The sequence below is a fragment of the Manis pentadactyla genome, chromosome 2, assembly GCF_030020395.1.
Source record: "Manis pentadactyla isolate mManPen7 chromosome 2, mManPen7.hap1, whole genome shotgun sequence".
Taxonomy (NCBI): domain Eukaryota; kingdom Metazoa; phylum Chordata; class Mammalia; order Pholidota; family Manidae; genus Manis; species Manis pentadactyla.
Genome location: NC_080020.1, coordinates 120,536,003 through 120,561,156, shown reverse-complemented (window position 1 = coordinate 120,561,156; position 25,154 = coordinate 120,536,003). Strand labels below are relative to the sequence as shown.

Genomic DNA, 25,154 nt, shown 5'->3' with positions numbered 1-25,154 from the left:
AGCCATAAGAAAAAAAAACAAATCCTACCATTTGTAACAATATGGATGGAGCTGGAGGATATTATGCTCAGTGAAATAAGCCAGACTGAGAAAGACAAGTAACAAATTATTTCCCTCATTTGTGGAGTATAACAATGAAGCAAAACTGAATTAACTAAACAACAGCAGACTCACAGACTCCAAGAAGGGAGCAGCAGTTACCAAAGGGGAGGGGTGGGAGAGGGCGGGTGGGATGGGAAAGAGAAGGGGATTGAGGGGTATTATGATCAGTACACATGGTGTGGGGAGATCATGGGCAAGACAGTGTAGCACAGAGAAGGCAAATGGTGACTCTGTGGCATCTTACTGCACTGATGGACAGTGACTGCAGTGGGGTATTGGGGGGAGGACTCGATAATATGGGTGAATATAGTAACCACATTTTTTTCATGTGATACCTTCATAGGAGTGTATATCAATAATACCTAAATAAAAATTTGTATAATAAAAAAGAAATTATGGAGATGGAAAACCAGGAAAGCAAACCTAAAGTGCTTGACATAGAATATGGAACTCAAGACTCCAACTCTGAGGGACAGATCCTGGGAAGGCCCATGTTGATGACAGGAGTAGGTATAGGATGCACTGGTACAGAGGGCAGTTAGTCCATCCTACTGGTATGAGTCAGCAAGGGAAGAAAAGGTTTCTTTCAGGAGATTAAACTGGTTCTCTATTTCTTTGTGCTTTTGAATCTCTAGAGAGAAAGTTTAGACAACTGATGCATAGTTTCAGGCCAAATCAGTAATAAGGACACATAGAAAACAAAGCAAAATTAGAAGAGAAACCATAAACCATAGCATATATAATTTCAGTTATATTTAATTATAGTGTAAACAAAAATCATGTACTTGTGAAAGATATTTAAATATAAATATTAAATAATTACTATAAATAATTATATAATGATGTATTCAAAAAAAGAAGAAAAATATCTAAAATAACTGAAAAACAAGAACTGGAAATTTGTGTAAATAACTGAGTAAAGTATAAATATAAGGGAGAAAATGTTTAATTTCACCAGTAGATTGTTCAAGAAAATCAAAGGTAATGATTTACAGGTAAAATATCTTGACTTTTAAATTGTTATTAATAATGTAATCATTTTTGTTTCTGTTTTTAATACTATATTAGCTAATAACATTCTGTCAAACAGCAACAGGGACTGCAAATCAGATAAGGCCCAATATCCGTGAAGTGCTATTTTGACTATATGGACTTAAATAGATGATCATTGACTAATACCTATTCTTGAAAAATAGTCACATATATTACAGAAATTTGGAATGCAATTCAACATATTTGTGCAAGAAAACATTTTCTTAGAGTTGTTCAGCTTCCCTTTACCCACACTCTACTGCTCATCTACAGATTGTAAAGATGATTCAAACTGCAGAAGAGAAGTCCCCTTTTTAAAAAATTTCTTCTCTGTGTTGTATTGTGATTCTGACATTTAGAATTGATGGCCTGAAATACAGTAAAATCCTATTACTGTGTTCATTTAGAAGCAAACATCATTGAATACAATTTTAGTTCAATGTGAGGCTTATTGTAAAAATAAAACAGCCAGTTTTAGTTTACCAGCAAAATTGAGTTTATTCAGGAATAGCAGGTTTCTAATTTGGGGCATGCAAACCATGACAAGCCATAGGCAAGTCTGGAGAACAAAGTAGAGGAGCATTCTCTTATACAGGAAAGACAGAAATTAGGCCAGTCTGTTTGGAATGAAAGTCCATTGAAAGAGAGCGAGTTTGGGGTTGTGGTGACTTCTTGTTGGCTGTTTTCATTGGCTGGGGTGTTGCTGGGTGAGGAGAAAACCTTCCTTCCTTTTGCTTGAGTATATGAAGTTAGATTCTTCCTGCCAGATATGTGAAGTGGTGCATGTTAAGACCTCCCTCTTCAGGACTTCACTCCATTTTGAATGAGGTTTTCCCTTTATTTATTTTCACAGGCTTAAAAAAAGAAAACCTGGAAGATTATTTATGCTTGTCTGTCTTTTGAAAATATCTTTTCAAATAGTGACTTAATTATAATCAACCAGAGTTCGGCAAACAGTAATTGGATTTTAAATTCTAGCCTATAATCAATATCATTGTGAAGGCATGCACCTTGTTATAAATTTGAGTATAATTCTTTTTTTATTAATGTTGTTTATTTTAATCTTGTATGTACTCATGATATTTTATCAAATTCAGAAAAACATCGTATCTAAATATTGAGCATATAATTTTATGTTTGGCAAATATTTGGGGCCTGTCAGCAAGACATCAGGCACTAATCTAGGCACATGAGATATTTTAGTAAATATAATAAATGAAACTTGTTGCCTAAGGGTAATAAACATTGTTGAAGGAGGTCACTAAGAGGACAAGACTGCAGGCTGATGCGCAGACTGGATCTGGGCATTGGCAGCTCCTCGTCCCACCCCCTGTCCTTGGAATATATGTTTTGCCCACTATTCCCACACTAGGAGCTGCTTCATGGGTGCAGCATTGAGAGACTAAGTTGTTGTTGAGAACATCTGGATTGGAATATGTAACTGAACACAGTTAAACCTTTTATATAAACTTTTAAGATTCTGGTGGGCAGGTACATGTTTACTCACGTTTCAGTTGTCCCAGACAAGCCCCTCTCGAAACTCCCTCGCCTGTTGAAACTTCTCCCTAACTTGGAGTGGCCACCCTCTTTCTTCAGCTTCTCTTGCCCTTTGTGCGTGGGAGAGGGGGAGGGCAATGTGTGAACCAACAATCATTCTAACAGAAGTAGGCAGACAAAAATATTAAATGATAAACCAATTACGTATCATGTTAAATTATGATATTTGCTGTGGAAAATATTTATTTGAAAATAAAGAAAGGATAAATTGGTTCTGGAGGTTGCAGTTTTAAATAGTTTGTTGAATATAGTTGTCACCTAGAAAATAGCATCTCAACCAGGACTTGAAGGACGTTACGTAGCTAGATAACTTCATGGATGTCTGGGATATGATTGTTCCAAGTAGAATGATGTGAGTTCAGAAGGAAAATTCTTAGTCTTTTTTAAGGAACAACAAGAGGTCCAGAATAATTGAAGTGAAATGAATTAAGAAAATAGAGGAAACAAAGATCGAAGAGACAATAGGAAGAACCTGATCTGGCAGATATCTGTGAGACTCAGTGCGACAGTTGATAATTTTTGAGTCGAGAAATGAGACGTGTACACTTACCTAATCAACAGAAGAAAGAAGAAAGAAAAAGGAAAAGAAAGAGAAAAGCAACTAACTGTATTCTATGTTCAAAATAGATGGTAAGGCTAGTAAAAAAGAGCACTTAGAAGCATATTGCAAATATCCAGATAAAACTTTTAGATCAAAGTTGTTACAGGAGATGTGATAAAAATAATTGTGTTTCAAATACACTTTGAAGGTATAGTCAATAGGAATTTCTAAAATTTGTATATGAAGTATAACAGAATGAGAGAATGAAGGATGCCAGCAAGATTTTTAGCTTGGGCAAGGACGGGATAGATTTATCATCAACTGACATGGCCAAGTTGGGAGTAGAACAGGTGTAGGAATGAATATTAGAAGTTAAAATGTGTACTTACTCCACTTAATTAGACATGCAAATTGAAATTTAGAATAGTTCCTTGAATATATGTTTGGATTATAGGGAAGAGAGAAAGATGGGAAGTCTACATTTGGAAATTTTCAATTTATAACTCTATTGATATATCTATATGCCTACAGTGAAATTAAACTATCCAAACCCAATAGGGTAAATCTTAATCGTGCCTATTTTACTGGAGCAGTTAAGTAATTTCTTTATTTGCCAGTAAGGAAATGATAAAATCTTATCTGACTCCTGCATGCATTTTTTCCACTACAGAAATTTATTAGATTATTGGAAAATTTTAAGAAGTATTAGTATTATCCAGGTCTGGTTATTCCTTTGAACAAAACAGACCGTCTGATTATAGTAAAAGCAATCATATACCTATTACATATGGAATTTGTTAGCTCTGTCCTTATAAAGATTGCATTGTGTCAGTCATTCCCAGATCAAGTACTGGGAGAACTGTCAAGGACATAATTGCCGAAAAATGGTGGTCAAATTAACATTTCTTCATAACTGAGCTTAATTTAATGGTTTTTTTTTTTCTATCTAGTATCAATCTGACTTTATCATAACAATTGTAGGTCTACAACTTTTAGGCAGCTTGGTTGGTTGGGTCTCTCTTAGGATTTACAGCATGGTAAACCTAGACCAGCAATTTAACTATCAATTACCCCTTCCTGTTTTGACATAATTTCTTCTTCTCTACACAGACTTTACACATACATTATAGACCTCCTGAGAATGATTTTACTTATTGTCACTTATCTCTCTAGTGATTATAGAATAAATTGATTATAAGAGGCAAAAATAGATATCTCATTCATTTTTATTCTTGCTACTTTAAGTCACTACCATCTTCATATCATTTTCCTCAAATATTTGTCTGATTCATACTGGAAGAGCTCTGGTAATAGGGAAACTACTTTCTTAGGTAAAAACTAAAACTTTCTGAACTAAAACTACAAAAACTTTCTGTCTTCTGGCAGTTCTGATAATTACATAAATTTCAAATAATTCTTAATTGCCCAGTCTGTTTTTTTTTTCTTAGCATTAAATGAAATCTTCAGTAGGTGTTAGCTGTTGGTGGTAAAGTTATAGAAACTTGGTCTTCAAAAATTTTATAACATAGTAACAAAATAGAACAGATAAGTGCCTACTGTAATTTGGTTAAATACTTGCTGTTTGAAAAGGCTTGATAACAGTCCATGTTAAATTTCTACATAAATTCCACCTAGAAATCACCCTGGGCATCACCTTTGCTCTTAGAGGATGAGTAGTAGAAAAGAAAAAAAAGGATAAATCATGGCACAAAATGAGTAATATGTAACCTCCTGTGAAGTTTCCACCTTTTGGGTTAGGTTTTATCTCCAGATCAAACCAGGGCAAGTATTCTCTGGATGGTAGTCTTTCAAAGATTTATAAATTATTATTACACACAATTCTCCCTCTCTCTTCTCTTTACTGTGCCTTAAGGGTCCTGTATCCTGTTTTCTGAACAATCTCAATCATTAGGAAAATTTCACATTCCTTAGGGTTTCTTCTATCCAGTTTACATGTCACTAGTTCTTTCAAGATTTGCTCAAATACAATGACTTCAAATCTCCTCAATAAAATTATCAATTAAAAAAAACTCATCTAATTTGTTGAAACACTTTAAATGTCACCTAGATTATATTCCATTAATTGTCTGATCTTGAAGAAAAAAAATAAAAACTATCATTTCTATTCTGAAAACTGTAGTAGTGATGGAGAGAGACTCAGATTTTTTTTCTTCATCTGCCTGTTATTATTAACATATATTTCATTCACTCTCCCATACAATCCACTCGTTGATCCCATAGTAAAAAAATGTACAAAAAACTTATTTATTCACAGGTATATTCATATTTATATTCCAAATGTGTTTCATATCCTAATGATTGGTAAAAATCAGTTGTTCAATAAACTCTTGCCCATGTTTAAGTGATTGAAGTAGACAATCACAATTTGTACTGAGGCTATTTTATATTTTTACTACATTCAATTTCCAAACCACATTCAGTAACTACTTAGCTGCTTTTTCCCTGAGTAAACCATGTTTTACCTTTAAAGATATAAAATATTTCTGTATAACTGAGATCAGGACTGCTCCTAGAAATTAAATAAAATGAAAAGTATTTTTATAAATACGAGTTTATTTCATAAAAATACAAAAATATAAATATACACTTATAAAAATATGAGTGAATTAACACAAAGACATTCTTCAACTAAATAAATATGGCAGTAATAGGCATTCCTATTTCTTTAGGGATATAGTTTTTTATATTAATTTACAAAGCAGTTGCACGATGTTTCATTTAATAGTAAAGGTTACTTAAGTTATTTAAGAAAACATTTATAAAGTTCTTATGTCTAGAAAAGGCACAAAAAGCCTTTTATATATTTTTATTGATTATTGATGTGATATACTTTCCTTCAGAGATTGTTAGGCAAAGAGGGTGAACTGGTTATTGGTACTTTTTAAAATCTAGGTCATTCGTAATCATTCACAGAAACTTACTGATTAAGCAAACCCTTACTAAGACAACACCTACGTATTGTTTGTAATTTCGAATTTTTAAAAATTTCCTCCAAGGAAGAGTATGCAGGCCACGCAATCCACTAACAAAGCGAATACTTCCACTAAAGTTGATCAAGTTATACAATACTCTTAATCTCGGTCACTGTCATCACCGCCGTACATATCGGCAAGTTTTTTAAAACGAGGCCCCCAGTCGCTGAGGTAATCATAATCTTGATTACAATCTGCTGTGAGAGACTCTAAAGAACTGAGTGAATCTGCTATGGAATCATTCCCTTCGTAGGCATAGGTGGCCAGTGAATCATAAGGAGGTGCACTTGGGTCTGAGTCATTTTCTTTTAATCTTCGATGGATAAAATCTTGCACATCAATATTTTCCCACAGAGGCACAGTCCTCCTTATCTGAAAAATAGTTTCAGGCATTACATCCCTTCTAAGTTTACTGTCGTCTCTTGCTTCTGGATTCCTTAATGTGCCAATGTCAAAAGCCTGGGTATCTTCTTCCCCACCACCTTCGTCATTGTATGTCACGATGTTGTCCCGGACATCATCTTTGGAAATTATCAGAGGTTCTTTCTTTCTTTGCTTCTTCAATGCAGCAAACAGCACAACTAAAACTATTAACAAGAACAGAACAGCAAAACTAGTGAGATTCCATGACTCCATTTTAAATTAAATGAAGCGTGCTTCTGTGAGTGAAGTTTGTGCCATGTGAGAGGTGCTAAGATTGTTTGGATCATTCCGTCTGCTTTTAACTAGGAAAGTAGGACTATCTGAGCAAATAAAACAATATGATGGCAGTAGCACTTAGCTAAAAGGGTAAGCCAAAGTCTAATCTCCATGGGGATACAAAAAAATATTTCAGAGAGGAGGTGTATTTTCTAGCAGCAGGTGGAGATGTGTAATGGTGGTGTTGCACATTCCAAACCACCCTGAGAAAATGTTTTCCTAAATAGTTGGATCATCTCAACTGAGACAAATGTTTTCTGCTTACTTTCATCAATCCTTCACTGAAGTCCTGCAAGGGTCTCTGGCCAAAGGGATTCCATCCAGATAGCTTGAAAGGATTTGCAGTGAAAAGGAGCCAGCACATATGAGCATTGGAACATAAGTTTGGCTAGCTCTAAGGCCCTAAGTATAAGCATTTTGGATGAATATTTAATGGAAACAATTTTGGAGGGAATGTTTTACAGTGGAACAACTGTTTAATTGAATTAAATTGTTGTCCTGTTAGGGCATGCTCAAATGAACCATTTGCTAGTGTAGGCATGACTTTATTTAGAAAAATTGCAGGACTAGGTATAACCATAACACCATAGTTTAAAAAAAATATTTGAAACTTCTAATTTGCTAAAACTAAATTTGCAACTATGTACAAGAAATGTCATGAAAAATGTATATCTTATTGTGACAAGTGCATTTGCCAATTAGATGTCTAATATACATAACTTAGTATTTATTAATAGTATTATTTGTAAAGTAGTTGGCTTTGAGAATGATGGTTAGGAAGGTAATTTCTGAAATAGAATCATCTGGGATTGAATGCTAGTTAAAAAACTTTCTAAATGGGTGAGTTTGTTATTTAGCCTTTCTGTCGGATAAAAGTACCTAAAGAGTTGATGTGCAAATTAAAGCAACTCTTAGATTAAATATCCTTAGAACAGTTACCATGGTTCTTAGCATTAAACACTATAAATATAAAAAGTATATTTAAAGCATATACATATATATATATATATATACACACACACATTTATCTATCTATCTATCTATCTATCTATCTATCTATCTATCTATCTATATATCTATCTATTTATTTATATTTATCATTAGGTATTGTATACTTGTTTTCATCCTTGGCAAGCTGGACCTATCCCCAAGGACAACTTATTTTTTTTCCTAACTGGAGGAATAATTAATTAAAAAGTTAAAATGTTCAATCTGTAGTTCTAGAGAAGAGTGCTTTTCATGCCCAATCACTGGACAATTCTTCGAGTTGAATGGGCCTCAGGGAGCAGAGCTTACCAAGCAGAATGAGGACACACAGAAGGATGGCAACGAGCGCCCCCGTGCTCAGGCCGGCGGAGAGGACCAGGGCCTCCGCGTTGCAGGACTGCATGTTTCCTTGGGTGTCACAGGCGCATACGTGAATAGTGAGCGTGCCCGTGCTGCTCTGAATTGGGTAATCATTGTCAAAGATTAAAATCGGCAGTAGATAGGTGCTCAGTTTGTTGCGGCTATACCCATCTTTGAGCGTCATGATTCCTGCTGTATTATCTGGAAAATAAACGGTGGGGGAGAAAAATCTCAGGCCAGATTTTAATTTTGCATCTTAAGATCTCATGATTTTTAGTTGTGGAAAGTCCTATACCTTTATTATCTACGATGGTGAAGTTGGGATTGAGGGGAAACTCTGGCACTGGTTCAAAGAAGAATTTGTGGCCTCGGGGAGGATCATCTTTGTCCATGACACTGACCGTCTGAATCAACTGAAACCAAATAAATACAATAAATAAAGCACAACAAAACCCAATTATTGTTATTACAAGACATTTGAAATCAGTGTGCTTTAAATATATCCCTGAGATTAAAGAAACAAAAATATTCCATTTTCAGAAAAGTATGCTAAAGTTTCTTTTATGGTTCTGTGTATTGGAACTTATTTAATTAAGAATAAAAGTAACCATCAAGTATTAGTGTGCAGGATATCTCTATGCATCATTGTCTGATTCCAAGCCACCACAGAGTCCAACCTTAAAGAAAAATTTGGTCACTCAAACATCTGTCCTCTTTTAGTATTGTTAGGAAGCCCCTGTCTGTCTATTTTTGTATTAATTGGTTATCAATCTGTTGCCTCCAGTAGATAATGTTTTTTTTTCAGACACAGAGAACATAACACACATAGTTTTAAAAAGTGCTTAGCACAATCATTCTTATAGATTAAGAACATTAACATACTTTTAGCAAAATGTGCAATATGCCCTGTACCAGAAAGCGAAAGATTTTAAAAATATAGGATGCCATAACTACAATCATAATGCATGTTTTATTCAAATTATTTACTTTTCTTTGAAAGGTATTTGCAGTTTTCTAGAAACATATGCAAATAAGTGCTTTTTAAGTTTTATAAAATTACTGTCCAAGTTGAGAAATGATAGCACCTCTCAGCTGTGCTCACTGTGAATCAGAGGTGTGCCGTGCCACACTGTGAAGAAGGAGCTGCAAATGACAGGGTGGGCATAAAAATTCCATTGAGCATTTTATAGTGGAAAAAGCACTAAGCTGCTTGGGTGCCTGTTTTTCTAGTCCTCATTCTGCCATCTGTGTGATTTGAAAGCACAGCCATTTAATTGCTCTTTCAAATTTCTCTTCCACAAAAACAAACAGTTGCACCACTTCCAGGTATAATAGTCCAACTTCTGTGATAAAAAATTATTGGAATTTTACAGTAGTTGAAAGTAACTTTTGTTTTGCTTACTGGGTACCTTCTATAGCCATACAATCTGCACACTCCCTAATCAATAGTTTTCCTCTTTAATATCAACTATAATTTATTCATTTTATTGACAGAGGCATGTCAACATTTCTTTGTACAATGCTTCTGAAAGTGCACAATCATTAATACAGACTTAATACACTTTCTCCCCCTAGAAGATTGGATCATGACATAGAAAAACATTTACATAAGATGTAATGTTCTTGCTCAATCTCCTGTTCCACATTAGCAATAATATATCTAATTTTTAGTAATATTTTAAATCATAAGTATTCACCCATTGATAATGTGACTCTGAGTTCTTGAAATGAGTCATTATTTAAACATATTTTAAGAGAGTACATATAAGTCACTTAATGTTTTATTTTAACCTTGTTAATTTTAACAAGAAAATTGTTTTGCACCAAGCATATGAACATTGACATAAAAATTTGAATACTAGTAATATTAAAATAATTATAATTAGTTAATATCAGTTATACTTTATCATCAAATAATAATTTGTAGGGTATCAATAACACATGAATCAATTAAAAAATCATATTAAAGTACAAGTAAAGAATATCTCTCGACTATTGGCAGTTGAATTGTGTCCTTCCAAAAAATGTTCAAGTCCTAATCCCCAGTACCTGTGAATATGACCTTGTTTGTTGGTCTCTTTACAGATTCATGTAATCAAGCAAGGATGAGGTCCTACTAGATTAGTTTGGGCCCCAACCCAATGAGTGGAGTTCTGGTAAGATGAGGGAAATTTGGATAAAGAGAGATACAGGAAGAATGTCACATAACAATGGAAGCAGAGATCGGAGCAATTTGGGTTTGCCAGCCAAGGAAAGCCAACGATTGCCAGGAACCACAGAGGGTAGGAAGTGGCAAAGGAGCATTCTCCCCTAGAGTCTTCAGAAAGAGGATGGACCTGATTTCAGATGTCAAGTCTCCAGAAGTGTGAGAGAATACATTTCTGCTACTGTAAACTACCTAGTTTGTGATCATTTGTCATGGTGGCCTTAGTAAACTAATGCATCTGTGAGGTTTTTAAAAAACTGCCACATGTTTATGAAAAAGATGTTCAGCCTCAATAATGTTAAAATTATTACATGGTAATACATATTGAGAGATATTTAAAATCTAGAGTTGCCCAATAAATAGGCAATCGTCCACATTTGGGGGGAGTTAACACTTTGTACATGACATTTAGCTATTTGGAAGGATCAGTATTTATAGATAGAAAAGTATTATTCCTACTTTGAGCATTATATCAAAGGAAAATAATACCATGTAGTATATAAATGTTAATTTATTATAATGCTCATTGCAGTGCTGTCTGCTAGAGTAACATTTTGTTTGTTAATCAGATTTCCATTAATAGGTGAATAGTTGAATAAAATAATGTGCAGCTATGCTATGAAAATTAAGCATCAAATTAAAAATCAGTATTTATCAAACTGAGAATATGACCATTACATGTTGCAAAGTGAAAAAATAAAAACTTTTTAATCCAAATCACTGTATAATGATTCTTTGTTGGCAAAAGAAGGTAAAAACCCCATTTTTATTTTTGTGTATGCAAGTGAAATGTGGTATGTATTTCTGTCTTGGTCAGCTGGGTTGCCACTTGTCGAAGGATGCCTTCTTGCTACACCCACACATGACCTTTCATTGAGTGTGTGCATGGAGACAGAGAGAGTGATCTCTCGGTTATCTCTTCTTTAAATGATACTAACTCAATCAGTATAGAACCCCAGTCTTATGACCTCGTTTAAGCTTAATTGCTATCTTAGAGGCTTCATCTCCAAATATAACCACACTGGGGTTTATGGCTTCACTGTATGGCAATATGAATTTTGGGAGGACAGAAACAGTCAGTCTATTACAATCTCTACTGGAATAGAAAAAGACTGCATTTACTTTGTTTTCTATATTTTAAAAGATATGATAGAATTATATAAGACTCTTAACATCTACCTACTTTTTCCTTAAGGAAATATTTAAATAACAGGTTAAAATGCCTTTCAATAAAATTTATGTAATTACTGTTATTTGTAAAATAATAGTGTTAAAAATGAACATACTCTGCTTAAAACCACTTTAGAGATATCTCAAATATTATTTTGTAAAGGGGTATTGTAACTCTTGTACAATCTTTTTTATCTCAATAACATTAAAGTTGAAAGATCACAAATAAAATATAACATATCAAAACAAAATGTCCTGACTGAGTGATTGAAAGTGGCAAAATTTAATCAACAAAACAATTATCACTCCCTTTGTACTAACATAGAATAATTTCATGTTCATACTTCGTTTTATTTAATAATTTATTTCCATTCTATTGTGATATAACTCTGTATCAGTGTAATTATAAATCCAGGTAGGAGCTTTCTACATATACAATATTCACTAGATGCCTGGTACATAAATTAAAGAGTATATTATATTTTTTCCTATTGTATCATGGATTCCATAATAAACACATAATAAAAATTTTAAAACTCTTCTTAAGATCACTGTAATTGTTTTGGTAAGAGGAGATAAATGGGTGACAAGGATGCACAATAGTTTGCATGAAAAATAATTGTACCAGTTAATGTAATGTGATCTGCCTTTGTGAAGAGGAAAAGTTTTTTAAAATTTATAATAATTTTATTTACCTGCCCAGGTTTTGCATTTTCACAAACAAATGTTTCATAGTACATTGCAAATTCCGGAGCATGGTCATTTATATCTAGAATTCTGATGAAGACAGGGATGTGGCTGCTTTGTTTTGAATTATCTGCAATGAGAACATGCGTAAGACTTCAGTCTCTTTTACAGAGAAACAGTGATAACAGTCCCCCATTTGTAACTTAGCAACAGATCATTCTGTGGTATTCACTTTCTTGATTGAATTGCTGATGGATAACTCAGCTTTGTTACATGGTCCAGATGGAAAGCATGATAAAAAGAGGAAAATATGATTGAGAATGAAGTATATTTGTAAGAGATAATTTTCTTAAGTTGATTAAACGTTTTTATGAGGTTAAATTATATTGATTAAACGTTTTTATGAGGTTAAATTATATTTTTATCCTATAGTAATGCATAAAAGAAAATCAAGTTTAAAATAAATATTTGATAATCATTAAAGTAACTTAAAAATCTAACACTCTAAATTGTTTCTCTCAGAACTTGCTAATGAGAAAATCATTCCACTCAAGAAAAAGAGTCTACTTTGTGTCATTATTTTACTGCATTAGTGAGAAATAACATGTTCAAATGGATATATTTCCAACTTACTTATTTCTGTGGCTGTAATGGTGATATTGTGCCAAGGAGAGGATTCCCGGTCAAGGGGCTTCAAAGTAAAAATAGAGCCATTTTCTGAGTGGATACTAAAAACCCGGTCCATATCAGTATGCCGATCAACAGAGTACCTGGTAGAAAAGAGATTCATAAATTCAGGCATTGGTTGAAGATTATTAGTTCATCGACTATTTTCTTTAAATTATAGGCAAAGATTGAAACAATTTCCTGATGAAAGGTATTACCAGTAAAATGCTAATATTGTTCTTGGATTTTTATTTAATGTGATTGTCCTTTAGAAAACTTGGTATATTTGGCATTCCATACTTGGTTTCCATTATTACTGGCCTTTGATTCTGTGTACTTTGGTGTCATTATTTATACAGAAAAACCCTTTGAGTTTTTAACTGTCACTTGCTTTACTTATACTATCTTTGCAGTATGTGAGACATAATAAAAGGTCATATTAAATTCAGTAGAGTAAATTGTATTGATAAATTGGAATTACGTTAAAAAAAAAAACACTTAAGAACATGTGTCCACAGAGTCCTTATGCGTATAAGTGAATATAGAGAGGCTGTTGTAAAATGCATTGTTTTCAAATGACTCTCTATCCAAGGAACATCTTGGCTGAATCAAAAGTCATTCTTCAGTCTGGGCCTTCAACCTATTCCAAATAAGAATGAAATGACATAACACAGAGTTCCATGATTCTTTTTCATCAGGGCTGGGTATGGAAGATGTCTCTGTCAACTTAGTATCACTTTATGGCTGGCAAAATAATGCACCCTACCCCTTGCCAGGATGTTACCTCCTAATGCCTGGAATCTGCAGATATGTTACTTTACATGGCAAAAATGACTGCAGATGTGATTAAGGTTAAAGATGTTGAGAAGAAAGATGATATCTGATTATTTAAGCTAAACTAATCATGCAAACACTTTAACATGGAGAAAAAAGGCAGAGAAGTGCTCTAGAGAGATGAGACAGAAGAAAAAAGGTCTAATGTAAAAGAAGGACTTGACCCCTCGCTGCTGGCTTTGAAGACGGTAGAAGGGAGCCACATGCCAGGGCATGCAGGTGGCCTCTAGAAACTGGGAATGAACCTTCAGACCTTTAGCTGACAGCCAACAGGAAAATAGAGATTTCAGTCCTACAGTTGCAAGGAACTGAAATCTGTTAATTAACCTGAATGAGCAAGGAAATGATTCTCTCCCAGAATCTCCACAGAAATGTATTCCTTCACGAACCAACATCTTGATTTTAGCCCACTGAGACTCATACCAGATTTGTGACCCGCAGGATTGTAAGATAATAAATTTGAGTTCCTTTGATACTAAGTTTATGGTAATTTGTTATGACAGCATTGGAAGGATAATTCGGTCCCAGAGAACTCTTTTAAAAGGCTAGCTTATATGAAAATCCTTCAGTTACATCAGGCAATGTTAGCTGTACTAACATTTTACACCTTTTTGGGATTTCTGTTGTTGAGTGTTTAATTGAGCCATGTAGGAACCTGTTTCTCAAACAGTAATGTTCAAATGAATCACATTAGGATCTTGCTAAAAATAGATTCTGACTCAGGATGTCTGGTGTGGGAGCTGGGATTCTGCACTTCTAAGAAACTCTAGGTGAATCCCATGTTATGTAGGTCTGTGGACAAGGCTTTCTATAGCAAAGGTTCTAGACCATAACTCGTTAGAATAAGGACAGAAAAAGGAAGAAAACTGACAGACAACTAAAAGACTAATCAGCACCTGGTGTAGTTCTTTTTCTAGACATTTCATTTAGCAGATGAACTCCTTTTGTGATCTGGTCAATTAGAGAATTTCGGGTCCCATTATAAATCTGTAATATATTCACCATCATACAATGGCTTTGACAAGCATAAGTAATAGATATTTAGCAGCCAGTGTTCTAAACTGTGAAACCTTGGCAGTTTAAAAAACATTGAATGAAAACACATTTATCCAAATTCTATGACTTGTTTATTTGGTTGTTTTAATGAAGAACCCTTGGCTTAGTCTATTGCTATAGGAATTTTTTGAACTTAAAGGATCCAGTAGACAATACTGTTCAATTTAAGAATTCATGAAGGAGAAACATGGTGATGATTTAGAAATAGCTTACTTTACCATCAACACTGCAAACTTCCAAAAATATTTCCAAAATAATTGCAACTTAATATAGGTACCCCATGGTGCTTGCCTAAGTCATTTTCTGCTAAACTTTGTAAAATGACCGTTTCCATAAACAGACACTGATTCAAATTGAGTATTTGGGCATGTGAGAAAAAAATGTCCATACATACTGGATTTCATCTCAAAGGTGTAACAGCTAAAAACTTTACATAGTTGGCCTTAGGTTCCACTCTAAACCTTACTCCCAAATAGGGAACCAGCTTATTCACCTTCTTGTCCTTTGGAAGGCCTGTGCAATGGATTTTAGAATTACATGGAAATATCAGTATTTCCTCACTTTTTTAGTAATCTTAATTATAATTTTCCTACATGGTCTCATAAAAATAATTTGGAAGATGTAAAAATAAAAACTCATATGATAAATGGTCAATACCCAGGTGTACTAGTTATATATTTGGTGTAGTAAATCCAAAAGAGAGAGACGATAATTAGAAGCCTGAATATATAAATGAATATATAAAAATGCATAATGGCATATATATACATATATATATATGTTTCCTGAAAGTAAAAGTTGTATCAGATTGTAACCGATAATTCACTGTCAGACGAGGATCTGAGATAGATCTTATTTTTAAAATAGCTATTAATATAACAAAATTAAACAATTCAGTCATATTAAATTTTCTTTTTTTTAATCCCTATTGCTTAATAGTGTTAAAGTGGAACAAAATACAAGGTTTCCTACCTGTAAGTGTCAACCCTCCTACAATTTAGTTCCTAATGTGGGCTGAGAAAGTCACTAGAACATTGAAAAAGTGTTCTATTTTCTTTAAATGCTCTTACCATATTCCGCTTAGGAATAAAAACAAACCTAAAATGAACACAAACAAAAGAAGTAAAAGAACATTACTCAACCACATCTATGTATTGAATGGAACTCTATTCACAATATTCAACTGTACATATTTCTCTCCATTGTTGGAAAGGTCAATTGTTAACAATTATCTGCTATGGCTGAATGGATCTTGAATTTCTTCCTACGGCTTGCACTGAATATCAAAATGAAAAATAAAAATCCCTTTGTGCCTATTGCTACTTGTCCTAGAGATTAGTCTGGAGCTTCTATGATTGAGAAATAGTTAACAACTCTAACATTTTACAAGTCAGCTTTGACTCACTTGAAGCTTATGTGGGATCAAAATAGGCCTGTGGCTGCCCTGCTCTTAGGTTCAACCTTGAAAGGTACTATTTTTAAAGTTAAGAATTCATGAAGGGAAAACTCTTTGATGATTTAGAAATAGCTTACTTTACCATTAACACTGCAGACTTCCAGGTCTGCTTCAGAAATTAACCCTAGTGCAAATGATGTCTCACAGTTTGTCAAAGCCCAGAAATAATTTTCTTTTATTTAGCCACCAGTGTTCTATTTTCAACAGAGAATAAGATGTTCTGGTCTACCTATTAATAATAAATAGCCCAAATTACAACAAATAACCAGAAAAAGCCTGACAAAAACTTAACAAATGACAAAGCTATCTCTATGTCCCAGAAGATGACCTATTAAAACAATATTTTATTGATTTCCTTATGATGAATTTTGAACAAGTTTTTTTTACAGACCACTGTCATAATTTTTTGAATGAATACTTTCTACAGAGACAATATCTTATAGGCAGCAAACAAGTGATAAAGAAACAGCTTGTGCAAACTGAATGGTCTTTGTTTGCTTTTCAATTTTATATTCTACCGTTTAGAATCCAATGCATATCAGTTTCCTGTATTTTCATCTACTACAAGAAAACATGTATATTAAATTACAAGCATCAGAACAAATCAGTGATATGCAGACATACGTCAAAGAGCATTCCTTTCCCTTTTCTGAATTCCAGGCACATATTCCACTAAGTCAACATAATTAGGCTATGTTTGCTCTTCCCTTTCTAGCTACTGCTTTCCAGAAATGTATTTTCTAGCTAAGAATTGTGACCTTCACTCCCCTTCAAAAAGAGAATGTGACTGTATAATGCTTAAACAAATAGTTCAGATCTTTTTTTCAGATATTAGTGACATGATTTTTAAAGTATTATTATTTTACTCTATGAAATAAAATCAATAGTAAGCACAATATATATATGAATCCACTTACACCAGCTTATGGTGGAATCATGTGCATTTTATTTAAGCTTAACTAAAATTTTTGCCAGGAAGTTAGTGCTGTTCTTACTTCTTGAAATGACTGCAGTAAAAAGGGTTTCTTCTAAAATTCATTGAACTTTAAATATGCTGAGCATAAAATCGGTGTGAAATGAGACATGTTCTTTCAGAACCTGTAAAGCTATAATCAACCCCATAACTTAGGGAATCCATGATTACTAATGAGGTGAAGCAGATCTGACAACAGCTGCTAATTGTAACCATAATATCATGTTGCAAGAGGCAGATGTATTTCAGAAAATATGTTTGATGAACAAATTTACTGGTGGGTGAGAAATAGTTCCCAAATTTTCCCTGGGAAATGTTTCTCCATGATGCTTATGATAGACTGTTTATGCTCTAGGAATAGCCATCTTTATAAATTAGAGCAAACAAGAGAATCACATATTACAATGTTGTCTCCTTCTTGACTTATTCCTGGGTTTTCACAGTATAATTGGATACCTAAAGCTTTTTTTAACATATTATTTATGCTATATATGCTATATTTTCAGGCAAGGCCTTATAATGTTGGCAGCCTTGACACTATAATTTTAGGAACATAGTTTGAGATTATTAAGTCTCTCAATATTTTTTTTCTCTTTGTCATAATTCTTGAGATTTTATAGGTCAAACTGCTTTTCACTATTTTTTTCAATATTTGAGCACCCTTTAAAAAGAAAATATTTCTGGGTTAGCTATAAACTTAAAGTTTATCAGCAATTTTTATACACTATGAAGCAAGGTTGCAAATTTCACTATCAGTATTTGACTCAGAAATTTTACTCTTAAAATTATATATTATATAAAAATATGTACTATTATATGTTATATAAATACAGATTGGAGATAGAATCTCCAATCTAAATATCTGTCAGTGATATATCATCTATGTGATAGTATGTTATTTAGACAATAGAGGTTTATTAAGAAATTTAATGACATTGGCAAATATTCACAACTTACAGAACTACATAAACCTATGTGTATATTATAATGAGCTCTAATTACTAAAAATTAGTTAGGATATTGTTAAATGATAAAAATAGGATAAAACAGCACTGGAGGGTATATTGAGGGGAGAATTATATATGTCTTATTTGATCAAAATTTTCGAATCCATGTTTCTAAAATTAATGACTACAACTATATAATCAAAAACATGTTTAAAATATACTTTGTCCTCTTTTAGCAAACATAGACTAACAGTGGATGGATTTATTACTCCCCCATCCACTGACAAAAAACCACTAGATGGAATATATGAAACAATTATTTTTAAACATTACACACTAGAAAACAAAGAAAAGAATCTCTGGAAAAAGAGAAAGAAATGATGTGATTCATACAACTCCCATAGCTTGCTGCCAGGGAGGGTTTCCAGAAGGTAATGTCAGAAGTGAGAGTTCAGATGGAGTTTGTTACTCCCCTGAGTTTAGGAGATGATGCTCATAATCCAAGTGGAGACCAAGGTGTCTAGAATTTACAGGGCAGAATACTTCAGAGAAGATAGCTTCACAAAGAGAACTACTGAAATCTGAAGAAGATTCTACTCAACTTTTCAGCTCAGTACTGATTAGAACATTAATGAGAGCAAATGAAATGAAGCAATAGAAACCAATCAGAAGCATTTGAGGAAGTAAAACTATGTACTGGCATGTGACAGAATAGTTCCAGTTTCCACCAACCAAAATAGAAAACCTCATAATTCATAGGACTTTGGTAGACTATTCAGAAAGGTTGTACTGGATTTGTAAGGCAAAATTAGTCCTAGATAAAGCTCTGTAATGAAGCACAAAGCAAGGCATATTAAGATTAAGGTGTTTCAAGCATCTTAATCATACACCTGAACACAGCTCAAGGGTCTATGAAAATGCAAAGTTATCCAACTCTAAACACAGTAAAAGCATAAGTTTATATCCAATAAAAAAAATTACAGGCATGCAAAAAAAAACAACAGAAAAATGAGATGTCTGAAGACACTATCAATTGAAAAACCCAGAAATGATACATCTTTACATACAGTAAAGAAATAGTACTAGAAGAAAGTAAAGTAGAAGGCAGAGCCAAGATGGCGGCATAAGTAGTTCAGTGGAAATCTCCTCTCAAAAATATATATATTTATGAAAATACAATAAATGCAACTATTCCTAAAAGAGACACCAGTGGATACAGTACAACAGCCAGGCTACATCTGCGAGAACTCAACATCACACCAAGGGGGTAAGATACAAGCTGCGGCCTGGCGGGACCCAAATGCCAACACCCTGCAAAACCCAGCAGGAAGAAAGGAGTTGGAATGGGGAGGGAGTGAAAGCCCAGGACTGCTAAACAACCAGCTCTAGAAATCTGCACCCAGAGCACAGACACATGGTGCACGGGGTGCTGGATACTAGAGAAATGGAAAAGCAAAACCTGTGGGCAGGTCCCTGCAACCATCACCCCTGAGACAAAAGAAAAGCGAGTGCTTTTTGCAAGTCTTAAAGAGACAGAGACCCCACAGCTGGACGAAGTCATCCCAGAACACTTAGCCAGCAGCTGGGAATCCTGGGGAACTTTAGGCACCCTAACCCCCTGGGCAGCAGGGCAGCTCTGAAGCCCCTCATAGCAATAAGCAGCCTTCAAGTCATTCCCTCAACTGGTGCAGACCCTCACACACTGGCCCAGTAGTGGGAGGGTGGCAGCGGGCACAGGGAGTGGCAGCACCAGAGGGGACCAGGAGTGACCCATGCACTCTGGCAGCTGTTGCACCAGAGGGGCCCAGGAGAAGCCCGCGTGAGTCGGTGGTGGTGATGAGGAGCGGCCCAGGAACAGCTGCGCCCCCAGCAGCCACCCAGAATCCCAGCCTGATGCACAGCTGCCTGGGCCACTGCTGGCACACAGCTGCCCGGCAGGGATGCCGCTTTCATGGGGGAGTGCACCCGGCGTGCCTGCCACTCCCTGCAGGGCTCTGCACTGCTCTGATGGAGACCCCGCCCACAGCAGTTTAGGGGATTAACCTGGTGGCTGCTCCAGGAGTGCAGGTAACCAACACAAGCAGTGGAGAAGGGCAAGGCATCCAGCAAGCAGGAAAGGACTTTCTTCTCCCAGATGACATACCCGCTACCTGCCTACAGCCACACTATCACCATGAAAAGGCAGAAGAATTTAGTCCAGTCCAAAATAGTCCAGACAACCCTTGAGAGAGGACCTGCAGAGTTAGATCTAACCAGTCTCCCTGAAAAAGAATTCAAAATAAAAATCATAAGCATGCTGATGGATCTGCAGAGAAATATGCAAGAGCTAAAGGAGCAAGTACACAGGGAGACTACAAAAATAAAACAATCTCTGGATGGACTTAAAAGCAGAATGGACAGGATGCAAGAGGCCATTAATGGACTAGAAACCAGAGAACAGGAATGCATATAAGCTAATGCAGAGAGAGACAAAAGGATCTCCAGGAATGAAACAATATTAAGAGAACTGCGTGACCAATCCAAAAGGAACAATATCTGCATTATAGGGGTACCAGAAGAAGAAGAGAGAGAAAAGGGATAGGAAGTGTCTTTGAAGAAATAATTGCTGAAAACTTCCCCAAACTGGAGGAGGAAATAGTTGCTCAGACCATGGAAGCACACAGAACTCCCAACAGAAGGGTCCCAAAGAGGACAACACCAAGATGCATAATAATTAAAATGGCAAAGATCAAGGACAAGGACAGACTATTAAAGGCAGCCAGAGAGAGACTTTAATAAACCATTGACATGCATGGACAGATCAGCCAGACAGAAAATAATTAAGGAAACAGAGGCACTGAACAACACATAAGGTCAGATGGACTTAACGGATATCTACAGAACATTCCACCCTAAAGCAACAGGATACACATTTTTCTCCAGTGCACATGGAACATTCTCATGAAGAGATCACATATTAGGACACAAAAAGAGCTCAATAAATACAAAAAGGTTGAAAGTGTATCAAGCATCTTTCAGACCACAATAGTATGAAACTAGAAATCAGTGACATGAAGAAAACAAAAAAACTGCAAATATGGAGGCTAAACAGCATGCTTCTAAATAATCAATGGATCTATAAACAAATCAAAGAATAAATCAAGCAATACATAGAAACAAGTGAAAAGAAGAATACAGCAAGTTAAAATATGTGAGATGCCACAAAAGTAGTTCTAAGGGAGAAGTATATAGCAAGACAGGCTTACATCAAGAAATAAGAACATCCCCAAATAAAGAGTCTAAACTCACAAATAAAGAAACTAGAAAAAGAAAAGCAAGTGAAACCCAAAGTTAGTAGAAGGAGGAATATAATAAGGATCAGAGCAGAAATAAATAACATAGAAAAGAATAAGACAATAGAAAAAACCAGTGAAACCAAGAGCTAGATCTTTGAGTAGATAAACAAAGTAGACAAATCCCTTACTAGAAGACAAAAGAGAGAGGACTCAAATAAATTTAGAAATGGAAAAGACATAGTTACAACTGACACTACAAAAATGAAAAGACTTATTAAAGAATTCTATGAAAAATGATATGCCAATAAATGGGCCAACCTAGATGAAATGAACAAATTCTTAGAAAAGTACAACTTTGCAAGACAGACCCAGGAAGAAACAGAACCTAAACAGACCAATTACCAGTAATGAAATGGAATTGGTAAACAAAAAACTCCCAACAAACAAAACTCCAGGACCAGATGGCTTCATAGCTGAATACTACCATACATCTAAAGAATAGCTAATACTCATCCTTCCTAAAGTATTCCAAAAAAGTAGGAGGGAATACATCCAAACTCATTCTGAGACCAGCATCACTCTAATACCAAAAACCAAACCCAAAACAAAAAAAGAATATTATAGACCAATATACCTGATGAGCATAGGTGCAAAAAACCTCAAAAAAATATTAGCAAACCAAGGATTATCCATCACAACCAAGTGGGATTATTCCAGGGATGCAAAGATAGTATGATATTCATAAATACATCAATTTACAGTATGGCACTGGCACAAGAACAGACCCACAGATCATTAGAACAGAATAGAGAGTCCAGATATATACCAATGCATATATGGTCAATTTATATATGATAAAGGAGCCATGAATATACAATGGGGAAAAGACAGTCTCTTCAATAACTGTTGTTGGGAAAACTGGAACAGCTACATGCAAGAGAATGAAACTGGTGAACTAACTTCATACACAAAATTAAACTCAAAATGGATTAAAGATCCTAAATATAAGACATGTAACTGTAAAAATCTTAGAAAAAAACATAGACAAAAATCTTTTGAATGTAAGCATGAGTAATTTTTTTTTCTGGACAGTATGGGATAATATATATCCATAAACAATTTATCTGATAAGGGATTAACATCCAAAATATATAAAGAAATTATACACCTCAACACCAATACATGAATAACTTGTTTTAAAAAATGGGCAGAGGACCTGAATAAACATTTTTCCAAAGAAGAACTACAGAAGGCCAACAGGCACATGAAAGATGCTCCACGTGACTAATCATCAGGGAAATACAAATCAGAACCACAATGAGATATCACTTCATATCAGTCAGAATGGCCACTATCCAAAAGACAAGAAATAATGAGTGTTAGCAAGGATGTGGAGAAAAGGGACCCCTCCTCCACTGTTGGTGGGAATGTAAATTCCACAGCCACTGTGGAGAACAGTATGGAGATTCCTCAAAAATCTAAAAATAGAAAAAGCATACAACCCAGTAATTCCATTTATAGGAATTTACCAGTAGAAAACAAAATTCCTGATTCAAATATATATATATGCACCACTATGTTTATTGCTACATTATTTAGAATGGTCAAGATACAGAAGCAATCAAAGTGTCCATTAATAGATGAATGGATAAAGCAGAAGTGGTACATATACACAATGGAATATTATTCAGCCATAAAAAAAGAAATCCTGCCATTTGTGACAACATGGATGGACCGAGAGGGTGTTATACTAAATGAAATAAGTCAAGTGGAGAAAGGCAAATACCATATGATTTTGTTTATTTGTGGACTCTGAAAAAAGAAGAAAATAAATTGAACAAAATAACAGTAGACTGAAAGACACTAAGAAATGACTGCTGGTTACCATGTGGCAGGAGATGGAGTGGATGAGTGGGAAAGTGAGGGGGATAAGAGTGCACAAAAATTCTCAAACATAATACAAGTTGTTCATGAGGATGGTAGTACAGCCTGGATAATATAGCCAATGATTCTCTAACATATTTCTATGTTGACAGCAATTGCATTAATTGAAGTGGGGATTTAATAATGTGGGTAATTGGTGAACTGGTGTTGTATACTTGAAATTAATATAAGATTGTATATCAACTATACTTCAGTTAAAACAAATTTAGGAAAATAATGTCAATTCTATGCAAACTCTTCCAGAAATTAAAGTGGATATGCTTCCTATTGCATTCTATGAAACTCTATTACCATTACTATAAATCTAAACAAACATTACATGAAAACAAATCTTTAAGATAATATCCAAAATAAACATAGAAGCAAAATTATTTTTTAAACTCAATAAATTGAATTGAGCAATATGTAATAATTATAGTGTGATGTGGCTATGTTATTTCTTATATTTTGGATAGTGGCCATTCTGACTGGTATGAGGTGATATCTCATTGTGGTTTTGATTTGTATTTCCCTGATGATTAGATATGTGGAGCATCTTTTCATGTGCCTGTTGGCCTTCTGTAGTACTTCTTTGGAAAAATATCTATAAAGGTCCGCTGCCCAATAATTCAGGGCTTGTTCAATACTTGAAAAATAAATCTAGCTAATTCATCATTTTACATTATGGTCATCTGAATAGACATAAAAACTATATTTCAAAATTGAAATTTCATTCCTGATAATAATGTTAAAAACAAATGAAAAGAATGAAATTTTTTCAAACTTTATAAAGCCTTTTAAAAATGACTACAGATAGCATCATATGAAATAATAAAAGAATAAATGATTTCCTTATAACACAAAGAAAGCAAAGATTCCTTCTCTTATTACTTATACTTAACATTATCCTGGATATTCTTGCTGCTATATTAAGGGTATATAAGAATTGTAAAAGATGTTCTTGATTTGTAGACATACAACCAGAAAACATACCTGGAAAAAAAGCCTTTATAAGTGGAGCAATATCTGCTGTTTATGGGTTTAATAGATTTGATAACATTACAACATCATTATTTCTGCCTACAGTGACTTATTAACTCAACATTATCCCAATCAGAAACCTGTAGGATATTTTGTGATAGTTGACATATGTAAATGCAAAGGACCTAGAATTTCTAAACAAATTTGGAAAGTAAAAAATGTTACATGACAAATATTACTTAATTTCAAGAATTTTTATAATGCTACACAAAAGTGTATCATTTATGTAAACAGATAAATATACAATTGGAATAGAGAAAGTTCAGAGTTATATCCATGCATATATGGGTAACTGAATTTTGACAAAGATACAAAGGTTTTTCAGTTAAAATGATGGTCTTTGTGATCAATAGTGCTGGAGACACTGCTTACCCCCCCCAAAAAAAAACTTCGAACTATAAATTTCACCATATAAAAATTAACTTAAAATAAATAATAAATGAAAATATAATACTAAAAACAATAAATCTTCTAGAAGAAAGCATAGAATAAGAATTTGGGGATCAGGCAGATGTGTCCTTCATAAGACAAAAAAATTCAATACACAACTCTACTTCCATTCAAAAAATACACTTAAAATACATAAATTCAAAAGTTAATAAATGGATTTCATAGAAATTGAGAACTTTTGCTTTTTGAAAGTCACTTC

General features: G+C 34.2%; 1 protein-coding gene across 2 annotated transcripts in view; it reads right to left on the bottom strand.

Moving 5' to 3' along the window:
* Positions 1–5,573: 5,573 nt before the first annotated feature.
* The window catches only part of CDH9 (cadherin 9), a 131,335-nt gene continuing 111,754 nt past the window's right edge, over positions 5,574–25,154 (bottom strand). Inside the window, exons 9-13 of one of the 2 annotated variants that reach the window (XM_036907291.2) lie at positions 12,968–13,104; positions 12,343–12,464; positions 8,567–8,684; positions 8,221–8,472; positions 5,574–6,812 (exon numbers count right to left, since the gene is read on the bottom strand). In XM_036907291.2, coding sequence (XP_036763186.2) covers positions 6,325–6,812; positions 8,221–8,472; positions 8,567–8,684; positions 12,343–12,464; positions 12,968–13,104 — 1,117 coding nt within the window. In that variant the 3' untranslated portion in view covers positions 5,574–6,324. The remainder of the gene's footprint in view (positions 6,813–8,220; positions 8,473–8,566; positions 8,685–12,342; positions 12,465–12,967; positions 13,105–25,154) is intronic. The other variant, XM_036907290.2, reaches the window with a different exon arrangement.